The sequence below is a fragment of the Zootermopsis nevadensis genome, unplaced genomic scaffold (genome assembly GCF_977971745.1).
Source record: "Zootermopsis nevadensis isolate Lab colony 2312 unplaced genomic scaffold, Znev_1.0 Znev_ptg000012l, whole genome shotgun sequence".
NCBI lineage: Eukaryota > Metazoa > Arthropoda > Insecta > Blattodea > Termopsidae > Zootermopsis > Zootermopsis nevadensis.
In genome coordinates this window covers 2,899,326-2,924,109 of record NW_028259144.1, presented here as the reverse complement: position 1 = coordinate 2,924,109, position 24,784 = coordinate 2,899,326, and the positions used below count along the sequence as shown (strand labels likewise).

Below are 24,784 nucleotides of genomic sequence, written 5' to 3'. Positions count from 1 at the left end.
CTGATGTAAGGCATTCGTTAAAACTGTCCGATGTAGATAAAAAATGATTTTTCGTAAAATTCTCCAGTAATCCACGACTACCCCTCTCTTTAAATCCGTGCATATTCGATAACAGCGATTACGTTCCCACTTCAATCAACGCTGACATAACCTCAAATACGACCATGTGACTCACACAAAAGAGTTGACAACGTTACGGTACGGACATGTTTACAAACGTAACCTAGGCTAGGCTATTTTCCTTCCATTTCTAAAATCGCAACTTGTTTATATTTCGCAGACTCCTATATGACACAAAGTACATAATGCCCCGTTAGGATTTTGTTTTGCTAGAATAAAAATTAACCGAATCAATTCACATTCGGAGGGGAAAGGACGCCTCGGGCGACCGGCTTTACTGACACAGTCCTGCTATTACTCACGTGTCGGAATTAAAACAGGGTTTTGAACGTCCATCCAAAAAGCCACTTGTTGACCTCTGTGAAATACAGAAGCTTTCTCAATATGCCAATAACAAAGGGATAAAAACGATTACCCACATAGCAATGACATTTATCGCTTAATTTTACGAGCGTAGAATAAATTCAGTCAGCATAGGGACTATCTAAGTGTCTGACGACCTGTGTTCGGTTCCCGGCAGGATCACAAATCTGTTGACGAAAAAAAATTCGTTAACTGTAAGTTCGAAAAACGAGATACTACCGCAAGAACCTTGATCAAATAGAGTAAGTTTTCCAATAGTGTAATTGCAGTTCAATGAATGGTGTAATCTTACCTTCCTGGGGTTTCAGGACTGTCATTTAACGACATCAGTTGGTTCCAGTGGCGTGTCACCTGTAACGAGACAATTGATATGTCAGCTGCTGATTCATCCAATATTACAAACGTGTCTGTAATACAATCAGACAGTGGACGCATCCACCTAGCTCCATCACACACAGAAGTGCGCAGTTTTGCACACGAAATCTTTCTCTACTTAGATAATCATTAATTCCTACTTACTTTTATTTTATTTAAGATCACTTTAGCCAGGCATGTTTCAGGAACGTTTGAGAGTCTGAGAAAAAACCAGAATGGAAAGGTGATGCACAAATAGTGCACTCCTCATGGTGACAAATTTCTGACATTTAATTAAATTTCATATCGAACGTTCGAATATGACCACGGATGAAGCTGTCCGATTTCAACAAAATTAATTCAGCCAAGACTAGAACAGGATACGTCAATGGCTGTCTTCTGGGCTGTTGCGACGTGTAGTCTGGTGGAAGTTTACGACATTTCAGAGGTTCCTCCAGCATCAGGACGATAATGAAGGCACTAAGGACTTCTCAGCCGTCGGTCAATTTCTACCAGACTACACCACGAAACAACCCAGAAGACAGCCACCCTCATACTCGCCGCTGTGAGAACCTGACATCTCATTTAGAACCGGATACCTCTTGAACACAGGTTACCGCTGAACTAACCTCTTCGATTTGATGAATTCGACCGATGATTCGGGGTTTAACTGACCGATATATAAGACCGATCTGCTGCCACATTAAAAACCCAGAGCAGATCTACACACATTACAGCAGGACCTTCAGAAAAAAAAATCAGCACTAATAACATCTCATTCTTCGAAAAACCTAATTGCTGGATGCTAACGATGACTGCTTCGATATTTATTTAAATAACAAAATCGATACGAAATAATAAACTACTCAGACGATAATTCATTCATGTCAGTCGTAATTTACCAGAATTCGAAGCGGTTTCTTGTCTCAACAGAAGCCGCTCATTAGTGAAACATTCTGCAACAGAACGCCAAGCCGATGACATGACTCGCCCATTCAGTATCACTGTGAAATGCACAGCAATTCAACTGCGACTCTTCTTATCAAAGTCAATTATTCTGCTCGTCTTTGTGTCAGACGTTCGTTAAATGAGGCGCTACCACTATCATCCTTGTGAGATTCTGCTTATCGTACAGACATCGGAGAACACAGAACGGAGCTCCATAAGCTCGGTTCCTGATAGCGTCAAATATAATTACAACAGCTACTTCGTATTCTATTTTAACTTGTCTCTGTTTATATTATGTATTCATTTGTGTTTGACTGCCATAGGCTCTTTGTCGTTGACAAACACTACAATAAAATAATTGAATTTTGAACTACATTATTTTTATACTATTCTACTGGGTATCGTGATATATCAGGGTAAAACCCTATCTCTGTAATTCACTACACATTATAAACTAATAAAGATCTAAGTTAATTAATATCATCCTCAAGATATGTTGTTTCCGTTGTTAGTGGCCCTTATTTTAGCACTTTATTAGTCTTATTAAAGTTTGTTCCTTGTCATCATGTCAGGACGCGCCCTCAACTTGCGGATGCAGACGTAGAGGGTACCTGAGGACAAATTGAATAATCAGTCGCGGACAACGGGTAGTCATTCAGTCTGGGAGTTCGGCGGGAGCTATCGATCCCTCATCGTAAAGATGTAAAAATCCTTTCTTAGATTTCTTCGTCTCCATTCACCTCTAGTCCCGTTACAACAGGCCTTAAAAAGCAGAATTATTCGATCTTCGCAAACGTTCGGTTGCCTTGCCAACAATTTAATACATATATCGCCCACTATGAGGCTTAATGACGGTAAATATTATAAGATAGACCAAAGGAAACTGATATTCGTTAAGTGAGTCGTAATACATAAGAAATGTAGTTATTTCCGCCTGCACTTTGCTACAGTCGCAACTCGATGATGCTAAAGACCTCCTGCGTCTCAAACAGTGAAATAAAATACAGAAAAGCAAAATCATTTCTTACTTATCTTTTCCGCCAAGTCTCCTTCCCCTTCTTGTCTCTTTCTGTTTCTTTCCTTCTTGTTTCCCTTCGGCTTCGTACCGTGTTTATTTCCCTTCCCCATTTCAACCCCGCCATCTTACCATCTTTCTTCCCAATTCTTCTTTTCCTTTTATTATGTATTATCTTCCTTCCCTCAGTATGCACACACTAAATTCATCCCTTACCTACGGGACCACAGTCGACCGAACGTTCATGTTTGCACTGTCAAGTGAATAGCGTTATGCAAAGTTTTGGTATGGCCGTGTCGACGAACTGCGGGTCTCCTTCCGGTCGAATAGTTTTACGAAGAGGTGGGTAGAGAAGTGTGGAACACAGGGATGAGGCATGGATTGAATATTGATCGAAACAGATCAGAATGCCGTGAAGTGTGGGAGTCGGTTGCCGGAACTACCTCCCTTCCCCTCCCCCTCACACCCCGGTTCGCCGCAACAAACACGACTTATTCAAATCCACTTACGCTCGTCACAGTCAGGACTTTGCTCCAACCAGTTACGGAATCATTCGCAACGGCTTAAGATACACACCGACCGCTCTAGGTTCTGGAAACACGTAATTCCATGGTCACATACGACTCCTCTGCAATGTTACCAACTTAAACACGTACGTCCTTAAAAAGATCCTGCGGCCGAGATTAGTATTCCTGCTTCGCATTAGAGGGGGTCTCAGATTCACTTCTGCCACCCGGAGACCGTCTATCGTGAATGAGGTCCTTTGTGATCTTCCTCAGTTTCTCCAGGAAAATGTACGTACCATAAATTAGGCAACGAAAGCGTCCTTCCACATCCTTTCATTTTCATTAGTCATCCTATCATTTGAAGCTTCGTGGTCCGAGATGAACCATAAGTAAACAGACGATTCAATATCATCACCACATTCATGCTACAAACGACGTATTTCGTTTCGAAACACCAACCTTGTTTGCTCAACGAAAATAATACATTTCAGTTCAGGCAAAAATGGAATAAAAACACACATGCAATATTAAATATTTCGTCAAGAACACGCGCCCCTGTTTATTCACTAAAACCATCCCCTACGTTTCAACCCTGTTCGTTCCCTTTCGCTGCACGTTGTCCGACCCCTGATGCTGTAATCTCGTCTTCTCCCCAAGTGATGGAGGGGATGGGATTGGATGGTTTGCATTCATTACGAGCCAATCACGATTCCAGACCACGGCGATGTCCATACGACAGGTTGGGGTTGAAGTTTCAAAAACCCTGTTACAGTGTGACTACGAACACATGGTCACATACAAGAACTTCGCTATTTATGCGATCAGAATGTAGAAAGCAAAATTATGCTAAAGCATGAAATCTTTGGTAATTTTAAATTTCGTATTTTGGTAGTATGTAATATGTATAATTTTATAATTTTCCTTTTGAATGTTTTACCAGCCTGTGATTAACTAGATGGTATATTTTAGAACATTAAACTTCACTGTGTCGTGATAACAGTGGATTGTGTAAGGATCCGTTTACTCACCTCGCCGGACTATACTGCAGTTTATTTGTTAAATTCTTCCCACCTACATATTTTCATATTTATTCACATTTTTTAAAAACAGTACACCCCCCTTACAACAAAGATCTTTAACCTTGATATTTCACGTGTTCATTTATATAATTTCGGTCATCCCTAAAATTCTATTAATCTCGAATTAAAACATGCAAAAGTAATGGAGAATTACAGACAACAAAACAGTTTACAAGAACACATGCAAGCATGAGTTCACAAACATGCTCCCATATAAACACTTTACAGTAATTACGCGATAATGGTGAGTCATAAAACATTGAAACGCAGAAGTGTAAACACTTTCATACACATCGCCGTGAGAACCTCAAATTCTGCTTCTTACAAACAGACTCAAAACGCTTTTCCTACCGACAGGCGGCTCAGGAAACGTGACAAATACTGACAGATGATTTAGTAATTGGACTTCACAGTCAAGTGAACACCAGTTCAGACGCGAACGCCACGATGAATCCATAACGCAACTTGTAGTAAACCTGGTTCTCAGAAGACCTAATCCTACTGAAATTGCATTAAGAGGATTAGGCTGAAAGGTGTTAAGTCCGGGATGATTGAATAGCAAGGACTGGGTGTTAGAAGACGAAGCATCTCTAAGCCTCGGACGCCTCGACCACACCTTTTATTCTGTAGGTTTTATATCACGCATAAAAATGTTCTACAGAAACGTTCTTCACGATAATAACTGGCCTGAATATTTTGATTGACTTACACTAATAATAATTAGGAGTTACAGGAACTAACTGATTGAATTGACACTAATAATAAAAGAAAATTTTCACAATTTCTTTTGGGAAACTGGATGATAATATTGAAATGGAAGATGGCTCTCTTTAGAGTTGTAGCGCCATGCAAGGAGTACTGATGATGGAGGTAGCAAGAACCTCTGAAACATAAGTTAACATATACCAGAATACACGGCGCTACAGCTCAGAAGACAGCCATCTTCATATTTGCCGCCTTTATAACATCAAATCCAATATTAAAATTGATATTAAAGGTATACATTTTATGAGACGTGGATTGTATCCTGTAGAGGGGTTTGGTGTAAGAGAAATTTGACATTGGAGTATTAGTAAGGGAGATTTCATTTAATTATATACTCGTTATATTCACAAGTTACATATTTCAATCTACTTTCCTCATTTGTAGAGCTGACCACATCGGCTAAGTTCACTTGCAAGTTGTAACGTTCGTATGTGCGTATGAGCGTACGTGACGCCCAACGTACCACAGCCACGACCGCCCAAAACGTCAATGAAATTTCGATCTAAATGCAACTGTCGACACGTAGATGACATAAGGACAAACAATTCCAAATCGAAACTCGGACATGCGCACTCGGTCAAAATTAATATCTTACTAGAAGCCTACGCAAGTTAATAAGGTTGTGAGGGGAAGAGGGAAGGAGGCTTCATTAAACTCCACCGCAAAGTGAGAGCAGAGCAGATGGGACGTCGGATGTCCCTCAGAGACAGAAACTTGATGCCGTTTATTTCAGGCGAAGGAGCCATTAACTGAGTACTAATATCAAAAACTCGCTCCCCCTTTTACCCCGTCTCAAAGTTTTGAGTTTGTAAGGGTTGGAGAGCGAGGACTGAGGGAGGAGGGAATGGGGCCGTTTGCTGTCCGCCCATTTCTTACTCAACCACGCCCCAATTAGTCGTGGCCCCCTCACACTTCATTTGAATTAAGAGCTAATCACATGTGCACAGTGACACATAAAACAAACACTCGACTGTTAACATATTGTTATGAGAGACGCGGTTTGGGGCAGCTGTAATTACAGAGATAATGGGAGGGATGCTACAGATCAGAGGTTATATAATGGGGTAGATTATTTGTGGTGTTTGGTCCTGCGTCGTATTTGATAAGTCCGCGGTTCAAATCTCTTTCCAGACATAGCCTATCCGAGGATATCAAATTTCACGACTTTCCTCATCCCCCTCCAAGTAAATAACTTAAATTTGTATCTCCACACTTTGTTCCAAATACCTTCCAAGTCATATTTCACAATCGACACTTTTTAAGATTCACTTATTATTTTATTTAGTGTTCTGTCTGACGACAGGTCCATATGAACAGGATCCTTCCATCCTTTTCTCGGACTGGGACCTGTTCATATACGTTCTTGGCAGATGATCCAGAAGTAGTTTGCCATTGCCTTCTTCTGTGTGTGAATGGAGTAATTGTTGGGATGCCACGGAGGAAAACTCCGTGTTGCCTAGACCACGGCCTTGCCCACAACACAAGTTATAAATTCGGGCACCGCCAGGAATCGAACCCGAGACCCCAGGATTACAAGGCCAGCGTTCTAACCGCTAGACCACCGTGGCTAAGATTCACTTAGTTGTTGAAAATTCGCTGTCACGATAAACCAATACTGAATCAATTGGAATCTAAAGACATATTCTAATACATTGAAACCTTACCTGTCCACTGTTCCCTTTGCTTCTAGGTTTACCGAACTGGCTACATAATTAACCGAGATTCTGTCAAACAAATTCACACCCTAATTTCGTAAGTAAAATCTAGGTTGTCTATCTCGTATTACGACTAACGAAAACAGTGATGCCAACACAGAAAATATCACATCCTTTTATGGGAAAAACAGGAACATGTCATTTTCTATTAAAACTATAGGAATTCTTGCCATACTCCAGGCGCCTTCGTACATAAAATTATCTCTTGTCCGAAATCATCTCCCTCCTGCTTCGCATGTTCGATGAACATGGACATATTTTCTTTGCTCTGCTATCTATAATCTTCGTCTCTGCTTCGTTTTGCTTTCCGCTTAGCAAGTACTGTATTCTCCTTTTGCTGTCATCAATTCTTCCATCCCAGTGCTCAATTCTTTATCTTTGATTTGTTACGATTCTTACAGCTCAGTGCCTTCAGAAGTAAAAGTTTTCTCATCAACGATGGCAACGGATGAAAAATGCTTTAACATATTAAGTACAAAACTTAAATTCACAATAAACGACTCCAATCAAAGTTTGTGAAGGTGCCGGTATCTGACATGCGTGTTGACAATTATCCTGTTTTGTCGACCCTGATTTCAATTGTATGAATATATATCATAAGAATTTTGGATGTAAAATGCTCAAAACGCTCCCAGAATAAATAAAGTCTCTTAAAGGACCTTCAGCCAAACACTAAAACAAAATACACTCAAACCCATGGTCCGTCGAATTTCCCAATGTAACTAGCGATATAAATTTAGGAAATCTGAGGTTTCCATGGCTGTGAAGATGTCGATTATGGTCTTCTGGGTTGTGAAGCCGTGTAGTCTGATCATAGCCCTGATGATGGAAGCAGCAAGGACCTCTGAAACGCTGGTAGACTTCTACTAGACTATACGGCGTTACAGCCCAGAAGACAGCCATCTTCGGACTCGATGCCGTTAAAATCTGAAATCCTACGAAAAATAAAATATCTAAAAAAATTTGGTAAACTTTCCGGATACCAAATTGAGTCGGTACCAGTTTATCTTTTTTCTAAAGCTGTTTTGTGCGTACGTACATACGGACGGATTGGGTTTAAGAGGCGTTCCAAAGAGGGTAACATGAGCGCGTAAAAAAATATCTCTACCTCATTTGGCAAAGCATCTTCAGTGTCTCAAAAATCCCACGTATTTAGGGTAACACGTGTACTCCCGACCGCAGCCCGTCTCTAGTGTAGCTAAAAGACAGACATGTGACAAAGTAAGAAACGCAGATAAATGTTAGCAGAATATTAGCCACTCTTCCGCACAGAAAGTCTGTGGCGCTGTATACAGACGATACTGCTTTATGTACTTTTCTCTCTTCCACTTTTTCACTGACGCGGTGTTTAAGAAAAAATATTTTCAAAGCTAACAGAATGTATAAAGAGCTCTGTATTTCTTTCTCTCTTCACTGTATTCATAGCCCTGCAACGAAGGAAGAAAATGCATTATTTAAGAGTCTGGCCAAGACAATAACCACTGTAACCAAAAGGAAAAGAACCACATGAAACATTATACGACACACTATTCGAGACATCTTAAGCTCATGTCTTACCGACAAGGCGTTAGATCAGGGTGATGACGGAGGCAGTATGACCTCTGAAACGTTGGTTAACATCGACCAGACTACACAGTGCAACAACCCAGAAGACAGAAATCTTCATACTCATCGCCCTGATGACGGAGGCAGTATGACCTCTGAAACGTTGGTTAACATCGACCAGACTACACAGCGCAACAACCCAGAAGACGGAAATCTTCATACTCTGATGACGGAGGCAGTATGACCTCAGAAACGTTGGTTAACATCGACCAGACTACACAGTGCAACAACCCAGAAGACAGAAATCTTCATACTCATCGCCCTGATGACGGAGGCAGTATGCCTCTGAAACATTGGTTAACATCGACCAGACTACACAGCGCAACAACCCAGAAGACAGAAATCTTCATACTCACCGCCCTGATGATGGAGGCAGTATGACCTCTGAAACGTTGGTAAACATCTACCAGACTACACAGCGCAACAACCCAGAAGACAGAAATCTTCATACTCACCGCCCTGATGATGGAGGCAGTATGACCTCTAAAACGTTGGTAAACATCTACCAGACTACACAGCGCAACAACCCAGAAGACAGAAATCTTCATACTCATCGCCCTGATGACGGAGGCAGTATGACCTCAGAAACGTTGGTTAACATCGACCAGACTACACAGCGCAACAACCCAGAAGACAGAAATCTTCATACTCATCGCCCTGATGACGGAGGCAGTATGACCTCAGAAACGTTGGTTAACATCGACCAGACTACACAGCGCAACAACCCAGAAGACAGAAATCTTCATACTCATCGCCCTGATGACGGAGGCAGTATGACCTCTGAAACGTTAGTAAACATCTACCAGACTACACAGCGCAACAACCCAGAAGACAGAAATCTTCATACTCATCGCCCTGATGACGGAGGCAGTATGACCTCAGAAACGTTGGTTAACATCGACCAGACTACACAGTGCAACAACCCAGAAGACAGAAATCTTCATACTCTGATGACGGAGGCAGTATGACGTCTAAAACGTTGGTTAACATCGACCAGACTACACAGCGTAACAACCCAGAAGACGGAAATCTTCATACTCTGATGACGGAGGCAGTATGACCTCAGAAACGTTGGTTAACATCGGCCAGACTACACAGTGCAACAACCCAGAAGACAGAAATCTTCAAATGTTAAATTGCTTTGTAATAATATAAAAATGGGCATACGACAGTAACTACAATTTTATAAATTTTCAGATTTCTATAATTCGGTGGAAGGGTACGTGAAATTTTAAAGCTTTGGTTTCCATAGTGACGTCGGTGGAACCTGTACATTCGCACATTTAAATTATTATATTTCGTTTGTGTAAGATTATGGGCTGGCAGAGGGCGGCCTAAACTTACGGGAGCGAAGTCAACTACGTATAAACTAATTAAATCAATTTGTCCATAAGTCAGTATCTAACTTACCCACTACAGCAGTGAAATACAAGGATAAGACATCACCTAATGCAGCAAATGAATTTATCTCTAGTTTCCCAGCACATCCCTCAGAGTTCCCTTTCAGCCTCTTAGCCATGGACCCTCGTCTTACGGCTACGTTGATCTCTCCCATCTGTACAGACAGAATGATTTCTAGTTCTATTTACGCTTCCATTCAATTCCATCTCTCGTACATACATCTGATCAATTTAAACCCGAGAAATCGTGCAAAGACTTGAGATGAAAACACACACGAAAGCATAAGCAAGGACAAAGTTGCACAAATGACTGAATTAAATTACAATATGGTGCAGTGGGGGGAAACACAAATCGATAAATAAAAGCAATACAGAAAAGATGGACTGAAAATATATATATATACAAAAGGGAAAAGTTGTAAGCATACGATGATTCTCCGCCCTCTTCCATCCGCGTTCAGAAAATTTCTTTACGCAAAGAAATAAAAAATATATCATTTTTCTCTGCTAGAAAACCAAACCACAAGCGTCCAACCCGAAGCCAGCAGCTAAATCCTTTGTTCCACAAAAGAATTTGACATTAAGTCTTTATGAGCAATTCCCCTGCTAAGCCCTCAAAACTTTTTCCATACTCTCAGCGGTACTCGAAACACTTTTGCAAATTTGTATTGTCCAGAATAACATCAAGGACCAAATGTGGCTACTGAACCTCAACCCACGGTTGGCGTAGCTGCACACTGAAAAAGCCACTATAATATACATAAAATATAAATTACAACTTTCTGAAGGACAAGATACAAAACCGTCAGTTCGATCTTGCATAAATTGCTGAATGCAGCAGATTAAAGTAAATTGCCCTCAAATGCCACTGAAGTGGTGAAGGTGGAGATAAACCTACTGATAACTGAGAAAAAGGGATATTCAGGGAAGTGTATAGTTAAAGTTTACTTTTAAGCTGTAAGATTTGTGACAGGATTTGGTTCGCGATTATAACCCCATTATCGTCTACCCACGGAGCACTCAGCAGCGGAGATATGACACAGTAATCCGTCCTCCCCCAAACAGGTGACAGATCTTAACTTCACCTAGGGTTTTACCACGAACCTTTAAATTCCTTTCTGATTTGAATTCCAAAGACGAGACACTTGATTCTGTCAGCACGCATTGAGTGGACTGTTTTCTTAAGATTTCTTTTAGCCTAACGCATTTTGCCCGACACCTGCACGTAGATATTTCCGAAGAGCATAATACATAGTTACGAATACGACTTTATGTTCTTGGTCCTGATCATTGATACCACTCTTGCATTAACAACTCCCTTGGTTGCCATGCTGACACAGTCAGCGACGTGGCATTAAGAACACTTCTCGAAGTTCCGTGTAAGAAGTACAGTTTTAAAACTGTCAAAGGGATTATGAGCGCTTTAGTCGTGACTGCAAAGAGGAAACAACTTGTGCCGTTGATGCACTGATCCCTTTATCCTTTCCACTGACTCCTCACACGAGTTTGCAGGACTGCTGAAGTCTCTCCGCCGTTCCAGGAACTAGCGTCACTTCTAACACACTGTGTAGATTACAGGCGACAATCAAGACAACGGGATCTGATAAACGACAAAAGCACGTTTGAAATAACTGGAGGAAAAAAAAACACTGCGGTAAAAGCCAATTAAACGAAGTTTTAAAGTTGAGAGATTAACATCAATATTAAACTTTTGCCGTCCGTGCGACGCGCCGATCGGTCCCGGAGGTAAAGTCCGGCCGGCGACCCCTGCTCCTATACCACGAAGGTTAACGACAGCAGGTAACATAGGCGTCCAACTCGTAGCAAGTCGCTCTGCTCACTGAATCATCCCGGTTCGTATGAAAAAAATACGAGTTGCTACACACACATCAAAGCAGTCAACAGTGGTAAGGTAGGCATAATGCTGTGCTTATGACACCGTGAAGACGTAGAGGGAAGTGGCGGTATAGCTCCATGTATTCTTAACCTCAGCACTTGATAGAGGTGAGTGGTTTGTGGTCCCATCGCCCTTCGCAACTTTAAGCGCCACAAGACTCATCGGGGTAAGGATCTATCCGTCGGACAGTATCTTAACTTGTCGTCATCAAACGTAAAAAATCCGACAAACATTGTTTCGCCGAGAGACGCTGTCTCACTCAGTCACATGTCGTTACTTTTTATTTTCTAACAACCTCCAATTCACGTAGTTCCTCAGAGTAATGGATGCGTTTACGTGTTGGTAATTGTGAGCTGCAGTATTTATTCTCAGTCCAGTACCTCCCCTCCCCCCACTTACAGCACCACTCCCAGCAAAAACCATAAAGCGGGCACCAATGTACGAGGTCACACAGCTTTTTGTTTGTGTAAAAATATATAATAGTTGCATGTTACGTCATCACAGGGATAAAACACAATAAGCGCAATGAAGGGGTTTGGGGAAGGGGGTAGTTTTCGCCAACATCGGGCCCATACAAACTAATGTACAAAAAAAGAGCATATTTCACGTCAACCGTTTATTGCAGTTCCCGACTGTTAGGGTCATTTGCTGTGCCCTAAACACCCTGATATCGAGGACAGGAGGGCTCAAACGCCCTTTCCCCCCCTCAAATTGACATGGCGATACGAGATCGTAGGGACAGATAAGTCTGACAACAACAACGACTTAAGAAACTATAAACAAAAAAAACAATTAGGAATATGTACTGCAATTATAATTTTCCGAACGTAAATGTTACTTGTTTAGATTAAAACATAAATTTATGAAGCATAACCTCAAACACCATGACAGTGGTTTTTAACAGACAAAAAATGTTTGAGAAAGTTTTAAATATGTTTATCTTGTATCTCAATACAAAATTTCACAGGTGGATTTTTTATTCATATTCCTCATACTCTCCTTCTTTCTCGTTTCTCTTCACTATTATCTTCTGTCTGTTCTTCAATTGTCAAATCTCTTCTCGCCCTCTTCAATCATCTCCTCATATCACTTCTCCTGTTAATGCCCATCTTCCTCCGTCACTTCATCTTAAACATCCATCTCTTTATTACACACTATTCCTTCCTCTTTATTGTCATTTTCCTGATTTTCCTCATATGCTTCTTCCTGCTGCCTCCCTCCAACATTTCTCTACCACTAACTGAATCTGTTTCCTTTCGACTTTTCTCTCCCTACTCTCCTCTCCTGGTCTCCCCTAACTTAGCACGGGCAGTTTCTTTAGATAACATTTCACCCTCTTCACACATTCTTCCAATTTAATCCGAATTATTTTATCAACTCTGTCCAAGCGTCCGGTATGTATAAAGTCGAACGCGAAAACTTGAGACACTCTTCCTCCTAACTCCACGTGCCGTAACGTTTTGTTCCATGGCGTATGTAGCCCAGCTGCATAATTTATCGGGTGTCTCCGTTCCGGTGCCATTTGGCTCTTTCTCCAGATCACAAGCACACTCCAGCAACGCCAATCCACCGGAGACTGTTACACGAACACAACAGTGACACCTCCCTGATGACGGATGCAGTATGACCTCTGAAACGTTGGTTAACATCGACCAGACTACACAGCGCAACAACCCAGAAGACGGAAATCTTCATACTCATCGCCCTGATGACGGAGGCAGTATGACCTATGAAACGTTGGTTAACATCGACCAGACTACACAGCGCAAGAACCCAGAAGACAGAAATCTTCATACTCATCGCCCTGATGACGGAGGCAGTATGACCTCTGAAACGTTGGTTAACATCGACCAGACTACACAGCGCAACAACCCAGAAGACGGAAATCTTCATACTCATCGCCCTGATGACGGAGGCAGTATGACCTATGAAACGTTGGTTAACATCGACCAGACTACACAGCGCAACAACCCAGAAGACGGAAATCTTCATACTCATCGCCCTGATGACGGAGGCAGTATGACCTATGAAACGTTGGTTAACATCGACCAGACTACACAGCGCAAGAACCCAGAAGACAGAAATCTTCATACTCATCGCCCTGATGACGGAGGCAGTATGACCTCTGAAACGTTGGTTAACATCGACCAGACTACACAGCGCAACAACCCAGAAGACGGATATCTTCACACCTCGTGCTGTCTGATCGGTTCCGAAAGACATAGCAGCAAAGAAACTGGTCGCGTTTCTGAAGAAACAATCATTAAACAGGATGTCCGCTCACGCTGTGCCCATCCGCTGCAATTATGAGCAACAAGATGCTTTTGTGTCCCTAAGAAGAGCTGAAAGCATGGAATATGGCTTGGCTTAGTATTGATTTAGTTCAGTCTTGTAGAAATGAACACAACGGTCCCGGATCTAGGTTTCTCAGATCTAGAATTCGACACTGTCCATGTCACACGGTTGAAATCTAGACAGTATCATAATTACATCATATTTCCGGCGCAATTTTCACAAACTCACATCTAGAGCAAAATTATACAATTATATCTTAATATTGCCATCCATCTACGCCTAGTTCTAACAAGAGGTATCGTCTTTTAGTTTCTACGCCCACGAAATGACATATGTCCATTTTCTCAAGTCTGCCACGTGTTTTACACGTCCTGCTCACACCATACTCCTTTATCTGTTCACCCTAAAAATTACAAATTATGAAAATTCTCAACACGTAGTTTTATCTGCAATTTAAAATTTATTGACGGTCGTGCAGTGGCAGTATTATTATAGTTTGCTTGGACATTATTCATTGTCTGTTTTAAAAGAATGAAAATTATACACCAATATAAAATGAATAGGAATCAGAATGTTGAAATTAATTATAATTAGAGTTAAAATTGGATTTTTATTTTAATTATATATTACTATTATTTTTAACTGCTTTAAACTACAGACCCGAATGCAAATTACTAACAGCGATGCTTTGGACTCACATAGTCGGCAGCATTTAGAGGCAGCGGTGACTTCAAATGGACTCATATTTATGGTTATAATGAACATGGCAATCAAAACAGAACAACAACGCGGCCCTTCATCAAACTAAGTTTTAAACAGAATTAGTTATTAATGGATATGACTAATGTACGCCATAAAACTTCTATATTCGTTACCTGTAGTGTACTACATGTACCACTGAAGAGATTTAATGCTGCTAAAATTAATGTTCCGGGTAGCCTATCGGAACTGCTCACTTTTCCCCAGTAAATCAATCAAATTCACTTTCAAAGTATTATAAATAGGTTATAACAGGTATAAATAACTATATCTCTAATCTTACCCTCTGACGAACTAACTGGCACCCCACCAAATAACTAAACTCGTTACGTAGCTGATAGTTACTCATCTCGTCAATAAATGTTATGCTTTCACGTAGCCCGACACTTCATCATCATTTTCACAAAAGACCACAACTGGACTCTTATCATCAGCTGCTTGAATTCAGTTCAAGCTAATTCAACCCATTTATTAAGATCTATTTTAATAGTATCCTTCATCTACGCAAGGTCCCTCAGTTGGTCTTCTTCCTTCAAGGTTTACGCGGAAATAGAAGTTCAGTGAAAAGTTACGGAATTAAATTAAAAAAATGTCTAGCGTTAAAAGGAGGAAAATGGATGCTCTACAGCGGACAGACAATGCCACAGCATGATTATTCAAAGGGTTCTTTACTCCAACAAGCTAAAAACCAACGCCGAAAAATTTCTTTCGTGTCACAATTTCCATATATCGTTAGATATCTTTTCAAAAAAATTAACTATTTCACTGAACAGTTTAATGGTTTCATTCAGTATATATAGAATATACGTTAAAATAGGCCACGACCTCACAAATCTTCACCTACTAATCATTCATAATCTTATACGCATGCGCTTGACATTGAGAACCCATGCAGCTGAAACAGGGTCGTTAAACAACTAAAAAAAACTGATCAACTGGAAGTAACTGAATGCAATTTTGACTCATTACAGACGCCGGTATAAAGAATAACGATCACATTATACTCTAAAATCCATTTACTTGAAACAGCTGTGAGGACGATGCGATCCATACGTGCAAATTCTGCAGACGGAATAGGGGATAAAAAGTATCGAAAATCCAATATGATCCGGGCTATGGATTCGAGAGTCGCCAATTGCAGGCAACAATAAAGGAGGCAAGAATTCTATTTTTTTTTTTTTTGTCTCGCGAACCTCTTTCTTGTGTTTTCACTTGCTTTCAGAGGCCATCCGATATCGGATGTAAGCCACAGAGTGTTGCTTGTCCAAACGGCTTACTTTTATCCTGATGTCTGGACTCCCGGACAGCATACTAAGAAGTATAAGTCCTCCTCCAGTTCTGTAAACACTATCCGATATATAAATGGAAGCCTCGCATCCGCCATGGCGCAGTCTTTAGCACTGACTTCATGCCAGCTCAATATTGCTCATGTTTGCTGAAGTTCGATAACGGCGGGCCATTAGAAAAGCGAGACAGCCGAAGACAACAGTAATAGGAAATGGGAGGGGGTGGATATTGGTCCAGGAAATGAGTTTCAGAAACCTATACTATAAACCAAGAGACGAAGAGGAGCGAGGGGGCCCGAGATTTTTTCTTACACCGATAACTTGTAAAAGGGGGAGAAAAGAAACTTTCGTTCAACGGAAATTTCAAGGAGCGTAAGTCCGAACACAAAACACTTCATCATGAAAAATTCTGGGAATTTTTTTTTTTTTGAAATACTTATCTGCAAGAAACAACAAACAACATTTCATAATGCAGCAAAACCCACTTATAATTTAACCGAAAGGTACCTGAACATGAGATTTCAGGTTCTCACGGCGTGAGTGTGAAAAGCCTGTCTTCTGGGCCTTTGCGCCGTGCAATCTGGTTATCGACGTTTCAGAGGTGTTTACTGCCTCACTGATAGCCCTGATGATGGAGGCAGCAAGCACCTATGAGATTTCATTTTCTCACGGCGTGAGTGTGAAAAGCCTGTCTTCTGGGCCTTTGCGCCGTGCAATCTGGTTATCGACGTTTCAGAGGTGTTTACTGCCTCACTGATAGCCCTGATGATGGAGGCAGCAAGCACCTATGAGATTTCATTTTCTCACGGCGTGAGTGTGAAAAGCCTGTCTTCTGGGCCTTTGCGCCGTGCAATCTGGTTATCGACGTTTCAGAGGTGTTTACTGCCTCACTGATAGCCCTGATGATGGAGGCAGCAAGCACCTATGAGATTTCATTTTCTCACGGCGTGAGTGTGAAAAGCCTGTCTTCTGGGCCTTTGCGCCGTGCAATCTGGTTATCGACGTTTCAGAGGTGTTTACTGCCTCACTGATAGCCCTGATGATGGAGGCAGCAAGCACCTATGAGATTTCATTTTCTCACGGCGTGAGTGTGAAAAGCCTGTCTTCTGGGCCTTTGCGCCGTGCAATCTGGTTATCGACGTTTCAGAGGTGTTTACTGCCTCACTGATAGCCCTGATGATGGAGGCAGCAAGCACCTATGAGATTTCATTTTCTCACGGCGTGAGTGTGAAAAGCCTGTCTTCTGGGCCTTTGCGCCGTGCAATCTGGTTATCGACGTTTCAGAGGTGTTTACTGCCTCACTGATAGCCCTGATGATGGAGGCAGCAAGCACCTATGATCCATCTTTAGACTTGCCTTTCTTCGATCAGAGGCAAACGTCCGTTAAGCACAGGTACTTAATTCTAGATAGTTAAAATTACGCAAACTTAAATATCTGTGGATCGAATGTGTTGTAAGTTGAAGGGAAATTTAGCGTTTCCATGCTTATAAGAAGACTGTATAATTATTCAAGCTTTTAACTTAACGATTTCTCCTATCAAACTAACGTAGCGTTTCAATACACACAAAACAATACAGTAACAAGAAATGTCTCCAGAATATATTACAATCTATCAGTGCCATGAGATTGCATGAAGCCATAATAAAATGTGACACTCAACAGTGACAATGAATATTCCAAATTCGCTGACGTATTTCCGGCGACACAACGAATTGCAGGAAACTCACACCAGCTTTTCAATGAAGATTACAGCCTCCATATTTCGCGGTGCTTCATAAAGCTTCCTCGTTCCATTTCGTTTCGCACCAAAGGATTTATGCAATAATAGTCAGAATACAATTAAATTTTCATTAACTGAACCTTAATTGCCATGACGTAGACATTAATCGAAAAATGTTGAAATTCTGATACCTCACAGACTATGAACTGGAACTGAAGGTAAAATAATAAATTGTGCTGTAACTTTTGTGTACACAGTAACTAATAAGCACACACATTATTTGAGTCAGTCTCAGTTAATCTAGTTAGACTCAACAAAGCAACGCCTCTTTCCGACCGGAAGGCAAAAAGAAAATCACGCACAGGGCAGAGAGACCGATGTTTTCAGGCAAGGAAGTGGCCATCCAATGGGGAAGACAATCTTCTCCAGAAATCGAAACAGAACTCCACTGAAAGTGGGGAAGGGGGGAGATTTGAATGTGGGATTCCAACACTCCAAGAAACAAATCAGACAATGGAATATGGGGGCAGAGTGGGTTATATCAATGCACCTCCCCAACCCTCGTATTTTCACAAAGATAAAATCGACGTTATAGGGATGACTCAGGGAAAGATTACCTCAAGCGTCAGTGAAAATAAGTTATTTTTTAAAAATACCTTTCGCTCTTAGAAACACGTAAAGGGGATGCATTTAGATTACAGATACGGGAGCAAACATCTTGTTATCATGGAATTATACTCTAAGCTTTGTTTGAACTGCAGAGTGCACTTAACATTGCTACGGCTTCGTACACAGAATCAACCACGGCCGATGTGCAATTTTTAAAGGATCTAAATCCATCACTTATGTTTGCCTTTTTCAAAAAACAACATACGTGGTGGTTCACGTCTGGAGCAGAGAAAATCCTGCTACCTAATCTAACTTTCTTCAGAGCACAACCTAACCAGTTTTAGAACAGTTAGGCCTTCAAATTAAAACTTTATAAAATCACATAGGGTGAGAGATCTAACACTCCAGCTTGATATTCAAGAGGTGCCAATTTTGATATCTTGCTCAGAGAATGGCTATCCTGAGAATCTCATTGTTTTCCTCAGTACCTTCATTCCTACTCATGTACCCAAATCTTTTAAAATTAAAAAAAATCCTACATTTAAACGCCGCATGACATAACATCACGCAGCAGAGACCTTGTTAAGAATCGAATATTCGCCTACCCCTTCAAGAAATTACCCCTTGTATAAAATCAGGGAATTCATTACAGCGTTAACAACAGCCTGCCACTAAGCCACATGACTGCCTATTCCTTACATCAAATTTCTTAATATTATCCTTCCATCTATGTCCCCCAAGTGGTCTCGTTACATTACGTTATCATATTGAAATGTTTCGGAAATTTTCCATTTGTCCCATGCGTGCTACATTCCAAGCGCATTTGATCCTACTTGATTGTAACAAATATATACGTATATGCAGCAAAAATTAAAAAAAATAAAACAGATTAAATTTAAAAAAAAGGGTGAAAGAGATGTTGCCGATAAGACATTTTTACGACGTACAGCTGAACGCATCTGAACTCAAAATGTCGTCGCTACACACTGCTGTAGGCCTGAATCTGTTCCCCACCATTTAGCATTCAGTTAGGTCACTAGCTTATTCCTCCTCACTCGGGCAACGAGTTAAGAATGAGGGTGTTTCGCCCCCCCCCCCCCCCCCCAAACGTCTCTCGAATCGTTAGCGACTCTCCAGTCCCGCCATCGCCCAACTAAATCCTTAGAGACTTACACTGCAGTATCTTTACACCGGACAGTTACCCAATATTTTTCTGTTCTGTAATTGGAGGGTAGTGAAGGTACAAGCCACTGGCTCCAGTGAAAATTGACCTCTAGGGCGCTGTTATGGGCTCCAAGTGTAACACCGTCTTTCTCTGCAGTCAGAGGTGCTAATGTCTGTCACACACGAAAAAAAAAAACTTTTCTGTAATTAGTGTAGGAGGACATCCACTGAATATTTCTCTGATTAATCAGTAATTATAATCTCTATTAATCAGGCAAATTAACGCTTGTACCGGTCTCCAGATTATCTTCCCAGCGTCCTCGTGGCTTCTCTTTTCACTTGCGTATTCCTTCCTTTCATTTTCACAGTCCACTACTTAATTTTTCTCTCTTTTAAACCGCAACTCCTTCGTTACTTCTATGCAGGGAAGATTATAAAGAAATCTGAAAAGAATGCGGTGAAGGATTATCAAAGTTAGTTCTGTAGTACAGAAAGAAACTGAGGTCGCCCATTAGAGAGATGTAAGGACCAATTTCTTCATGACAGCAGATACTAATAGCCTGTGCTTCGTTCTTCGTGCCTCAGTAATTCCTATATCCTTTTTTGAGAACTTCGTACGAAAGTGACAGTATCTGAGGTTTCTGCCAGTTCGCGTTTTCCATCACCGGGATCTCAGATAAATTTAAAATCCAACACCACGGAGCGCCGTTCTTGTTCAGAAACTAATAGTAGTTCAGATAGTCAAAACTTTCCCGGCTTTTACTGAATCCGAAGGTACAGTGATGCACATTTTATTGTGAGGAGAGGACACCGGCGTGTTGGCTTGGGCGAGAAACAAACTGCTAACTTTGAGGTATGGGATGTGCTGGGTCCCTAAACGACCTCGAGGCTGTAGGGGCAATTATGTTGCACCCCGTTACACCAAGTCTACCCAACTTCAGTTTTTCTGCTCTGACTCCTTCCATTAATTTCCAGCACCAAACATCACACAATTCTTCTCCTATGGCAACAAACCCAGATTCGTTCTTCATTTTCATATCCGGAAATTTACACAGAATTCCATTTCTGTGAAAGGTATGCATATTATTAAGTTTAAACATCTGAATGAACTAAATTACATTTTGCATTATTTAACGACGCATTCTCAACTACATAGTTTACGTACTGTCACGTGACATGAAAAATACGCGGATAAAAATCTGAACACGGCATTGAAGAGAGTGGTTGTGTCATACTATAATGTACTATCCCACCATCGGCCTGAAAATTCAGAAAACTCATAACAATAAAACAGACAGAATATTTGAAACCGGGACTTCAAGAACAGAATGCAGCAACCAAACACACCTTATAAAAACGATGTTGGATCATTTCACGAATTCTACTAACCAAATCCTTCCCGATCCATGATTATCTCCGTATTTGTTTATACTTTAGACCTTCAGAGGCCTCAATAAGAGAAGGAACCACCTACAAGTGTTCCCCATCATAAGGGCTGCAAAAGAATTCCAAAGGAGACGGAGCATTTTGGACCAAAATCAAATTTTGTCTACGGCTGTTTCTTACGCAGTGACAACTCAAATGACGACTACCCACAGAATGATACAAGTCTCTAAACACTACTTTTTGGGATCTGGGGCCCATATTCATTACAGTCTTCTGGATATACGAGTTAAGATTACAGATGTTTCTGAGGTACTTCAGGAGACAGAATTTTACCCAAGACGTCGGTAACGCTTACCAAAAACTTTGGCCACTTTGGAGGTTACTTGATCCATTTAGACATTTGGTACGACTACTTAAGCGAGTGACCGGCCCATCTCAACCTCCGTGGAATAACCTACACAAATTAAAACGCAAGGTGACTCACGGAATCGTATTACAGTTACGCGGAAAAAAGTTCCTTGTAGTTACCTGTAACGTATATTGTATTACTCATATATTTTAGTGCGGGATAAATAATAATTGATAAAAATATACATGTCTGGTCATCGCGGGACTATACGACCAACAGTGTCCCATTAACCGAATCGGACTTTACCGACTTTGGAACAAAGTTCTGCTCACTTTCCACCGGCGTGTTTGTTTGGCGACAACTCAAAACGAAGATCATAATTACAGTACAAACACCCGTGCAATTAATTGCAGGGGAAGGGATAAGGTAGCTGGCCGTCTTGACGCTGCGTATTTGATATCCCTGGCTGTGTGTCTGTCCCATCTCACTTTGCTGTAAACTATGTCCCCTTTAATTAAAAGCCAGGGTAAACTCCCCCACACTTCCAGACCCTTTGCCAGGTTAATCCCGTTTGATGAACCGCCACCAATCCAAACGAGGCGCGTGATATATCCAGTGTGTGATCGGGGCCTTTTGAAGTGCGTCGTTCTCTTATTCAGAAACAGCCTCATCCTGTCCGTCTTCAAACACACTGTGACTTTGCTCTTAATCTCGAATACAATACAAACATACTTCACCGGAAGCGTGAACTATTGGTGCACAGGTCGCCTCTTCCAGCTACACTAAGATGGGTAAACATACAGCACGCATGCGAGACACATAATTTTCGTCAGAAAATCTACAGGGAAGAAAACATTTTAGACAATCTGACATTCGTGAGAAGATAGTTTAACACTGAGATGGGTCTTCCGACCCATGGGCTTAGACTGGATTTAATTGGATCAGTGTAGTGTTCACAGTAATCTCTGGAGTCCGTACCAGTAAGGGAGATTTTTTTTTACCAGGTAAGCGAATATTAGCTTAGGACTCTGTTTGGTAGAAATATTTATAGCAATACGGAAATCAAACACGTTAGCAGATTGATTGACACGTAACAATAATTTTCAAACGAGATATTCTTAGCAAAATTTCAGATTCTGTCGGCGATGAGTACGAAGTTGGCTGTCTTCTGGGTTTTTGCGCCGTGTAGCCTGGTAGAAGTTCACCGACGTTTCAGAGACCTTTCTTGCCACTATCAGTCTTAGAGCTGCAACGCATAGCAGGTTGCTGCGAATAGCAAGTTCACAACATCACAGTCTTTCCATCTACGCGTCATGACGTCACTCACTCACCGTTTTGGTTAATTTTAACTTTAGGATTTCTACGCCTGAATGCGTAGAACCCTCCAGACACAATCTGTTGGAAAGGGAGCGCCCTTTCTTAATGTCTGATTTAGATGCCTGACATCTGTGCAGCAAACATACAAAAACTTTATAAGGGACAAGTGGGAAACCTGGTTCACAGTGAGTCGACGATTATGACAAAAAAGCGAATAGAACAGGGAAAAAGATTACAGAACAGAAAGGGGACAGAGAAATAAACAAAATAAGGGTAAGGAAGGGCAAAGAGGAAGAAATAACAGATGAAGTCTGGTTGCTCTTAGCCTTTTTCCATTTCATCTCCGTGGTATGAATATACCATTATGGCTCTCAATGGCCAGTCACTTTACACACTAGCGTTCTAATAATCAGTGTAGCAATTATCGTACCTACACAAGTGTGAATGATTCATAGACGGTCAAACAAAAGGCCAATGACCGAATCGGGCTCTGGAACAACTACGTGGAACACGAATTAACACATACAGCTTCGTGGGGTCCATTTAACCTGGATTGAACTTCACCGCCCACGTGCTGGGAATTGTTAATTTAACAACAATAAATCAAGCCTTTGCTACAGAAATTTGTACAAAAGCCCATAGAGTGCAGTGTTTGTCAAGTAGTACAGGTCTGGAGAACAGAGATGTTTTAACGGTTGCATCTGGGCAGGGGTAACTTGAACCAGTGAGGCGAACTATTGTACATCATTAGCAGGCAGCTGCAGTACCTACAGTCTGTCTGTCTGTCTGTATATCGCAACATCCCATTCACCGTCCTCGCTAATTGGACAACATAACATATATATGCTATACTCCATCTGTACACAAATCACGTAGCAGCAAAATTGGTATATGTGACAGAATGAATGGTTAGCCTAGATCCTGCTTTGAATGCTGGAGGTCCTAGGTTCGAAATATGGCAGGACTAGGTTAGGTGGGGTTGTCCGTGGTTAACTGAGCCCACGCTACGTAAACTTCAGGGGGGGGGTGCAGGTAAAGCTTCTCTTCTTCCTAAACTCTGCCCTATATGGAGATGAGAGGTCAGTTTCACACCAAAAGAGAAATCCCCTGAACCGAATGGATAGGGGCTGGTGGCCAATTAAACTAGACAGGGCATGTAGGCGAAAAATACCCTGTCCCTCCTGAGAGTAGAATCCCGGTCATTACACCGAAATGTGCAACAAATCAAGTAATACGAACAACAGCTTTACAAGATGCACGGTTACACATCTGTTAACAATTTTTCTAACTACAAGGTTTTTTGTAAGTGACTATAAAGATTTTCTATGGATAAAATGATTCAGATTAGACCGTATCCCTCTGGGTTGAGACGGCATGTAATTTTGTAGGCGATTACCGACGTTTCGGAAACAAATAATAGCCTGAATGTTCTGTCCTGAGCCCTCCATAGGCCACTGTTACTCGCCAATGGCATTTATCGTAGCCGGGATGCGGTAAACATCTCCATCTTGGTGGCCATAGCCCTCAACAAATCCATCCGCCGTTCCATACAGGGATTAAGAGGTGGAGGCTGCTGTTTTCTGCGATTCTATCAGATCAGTCGTAACCTCGCTTTATTAGCGTAAATTACCACGTCCATTCCATTTTCCTACTTCAGCAGCTGAAAAATAATACACATTGTACTGTGATTCCAAGCTGCTTGTTACGTTGACAAAATTGTACGTCGTGACTGAATCTTGTTACCAACTTCGCTACAACAAATAGACCCAGCTACACAAACTGCCGCTAGCTTCATATTTAAAACGAATATGGGAAGAGGAAAGGTGATAAAAGGGATATGAAACAAATACCAGATTTAATTATCAGAGACAAACAACTTCATCTCAGCCAGGTCAATGAAGCTGAAGGTAATGCCTATAAACAATGTTTCTGTACTGTGGCTAGCGAAACTTCACATTTTATACTGTAAATATGTTTATAAATTACATAAATTATTTTAAATTAATTAAATTGTAAAAAATATCGAGTTACTAACAAGAACTATAAACAAATGTAGGGAATAAAAAATTGTCAGAATTCAAGGACAGAGTAAAACGAAAATAAGCAGCAATAAAAACAAAAGGAAAAAGAA

General features: G+C 41.2%; 1 protein-coding gene across 2 annotated transcripts in view; it reads right to left on the bottom strand.

Annotated features, from left to right (window-relative positions):
- Csgalnact (Chondroitin sulfate N-acetylgalactosaminyltransferase) overlaps nt 1-24,784 on the bottom strand; it is a 157,215-nt gene that overhangs the window by 68,803 nt on the left and 63,628 nt on the right. For both annotated transcript variants that reach the window (XM_022082295.2, XM_022082297.2), the window contains exon 3: nt 776-834. In XM_022082295.2, the coding sequence (XP_021937987.1) occupies nt 776-810 (35 nt within the window). In that variant the 5' untranslated portion in view covers nt 811-834. The remainder of the gene's footprint in view (nt 1-775; nt 835-24,784) is intronic.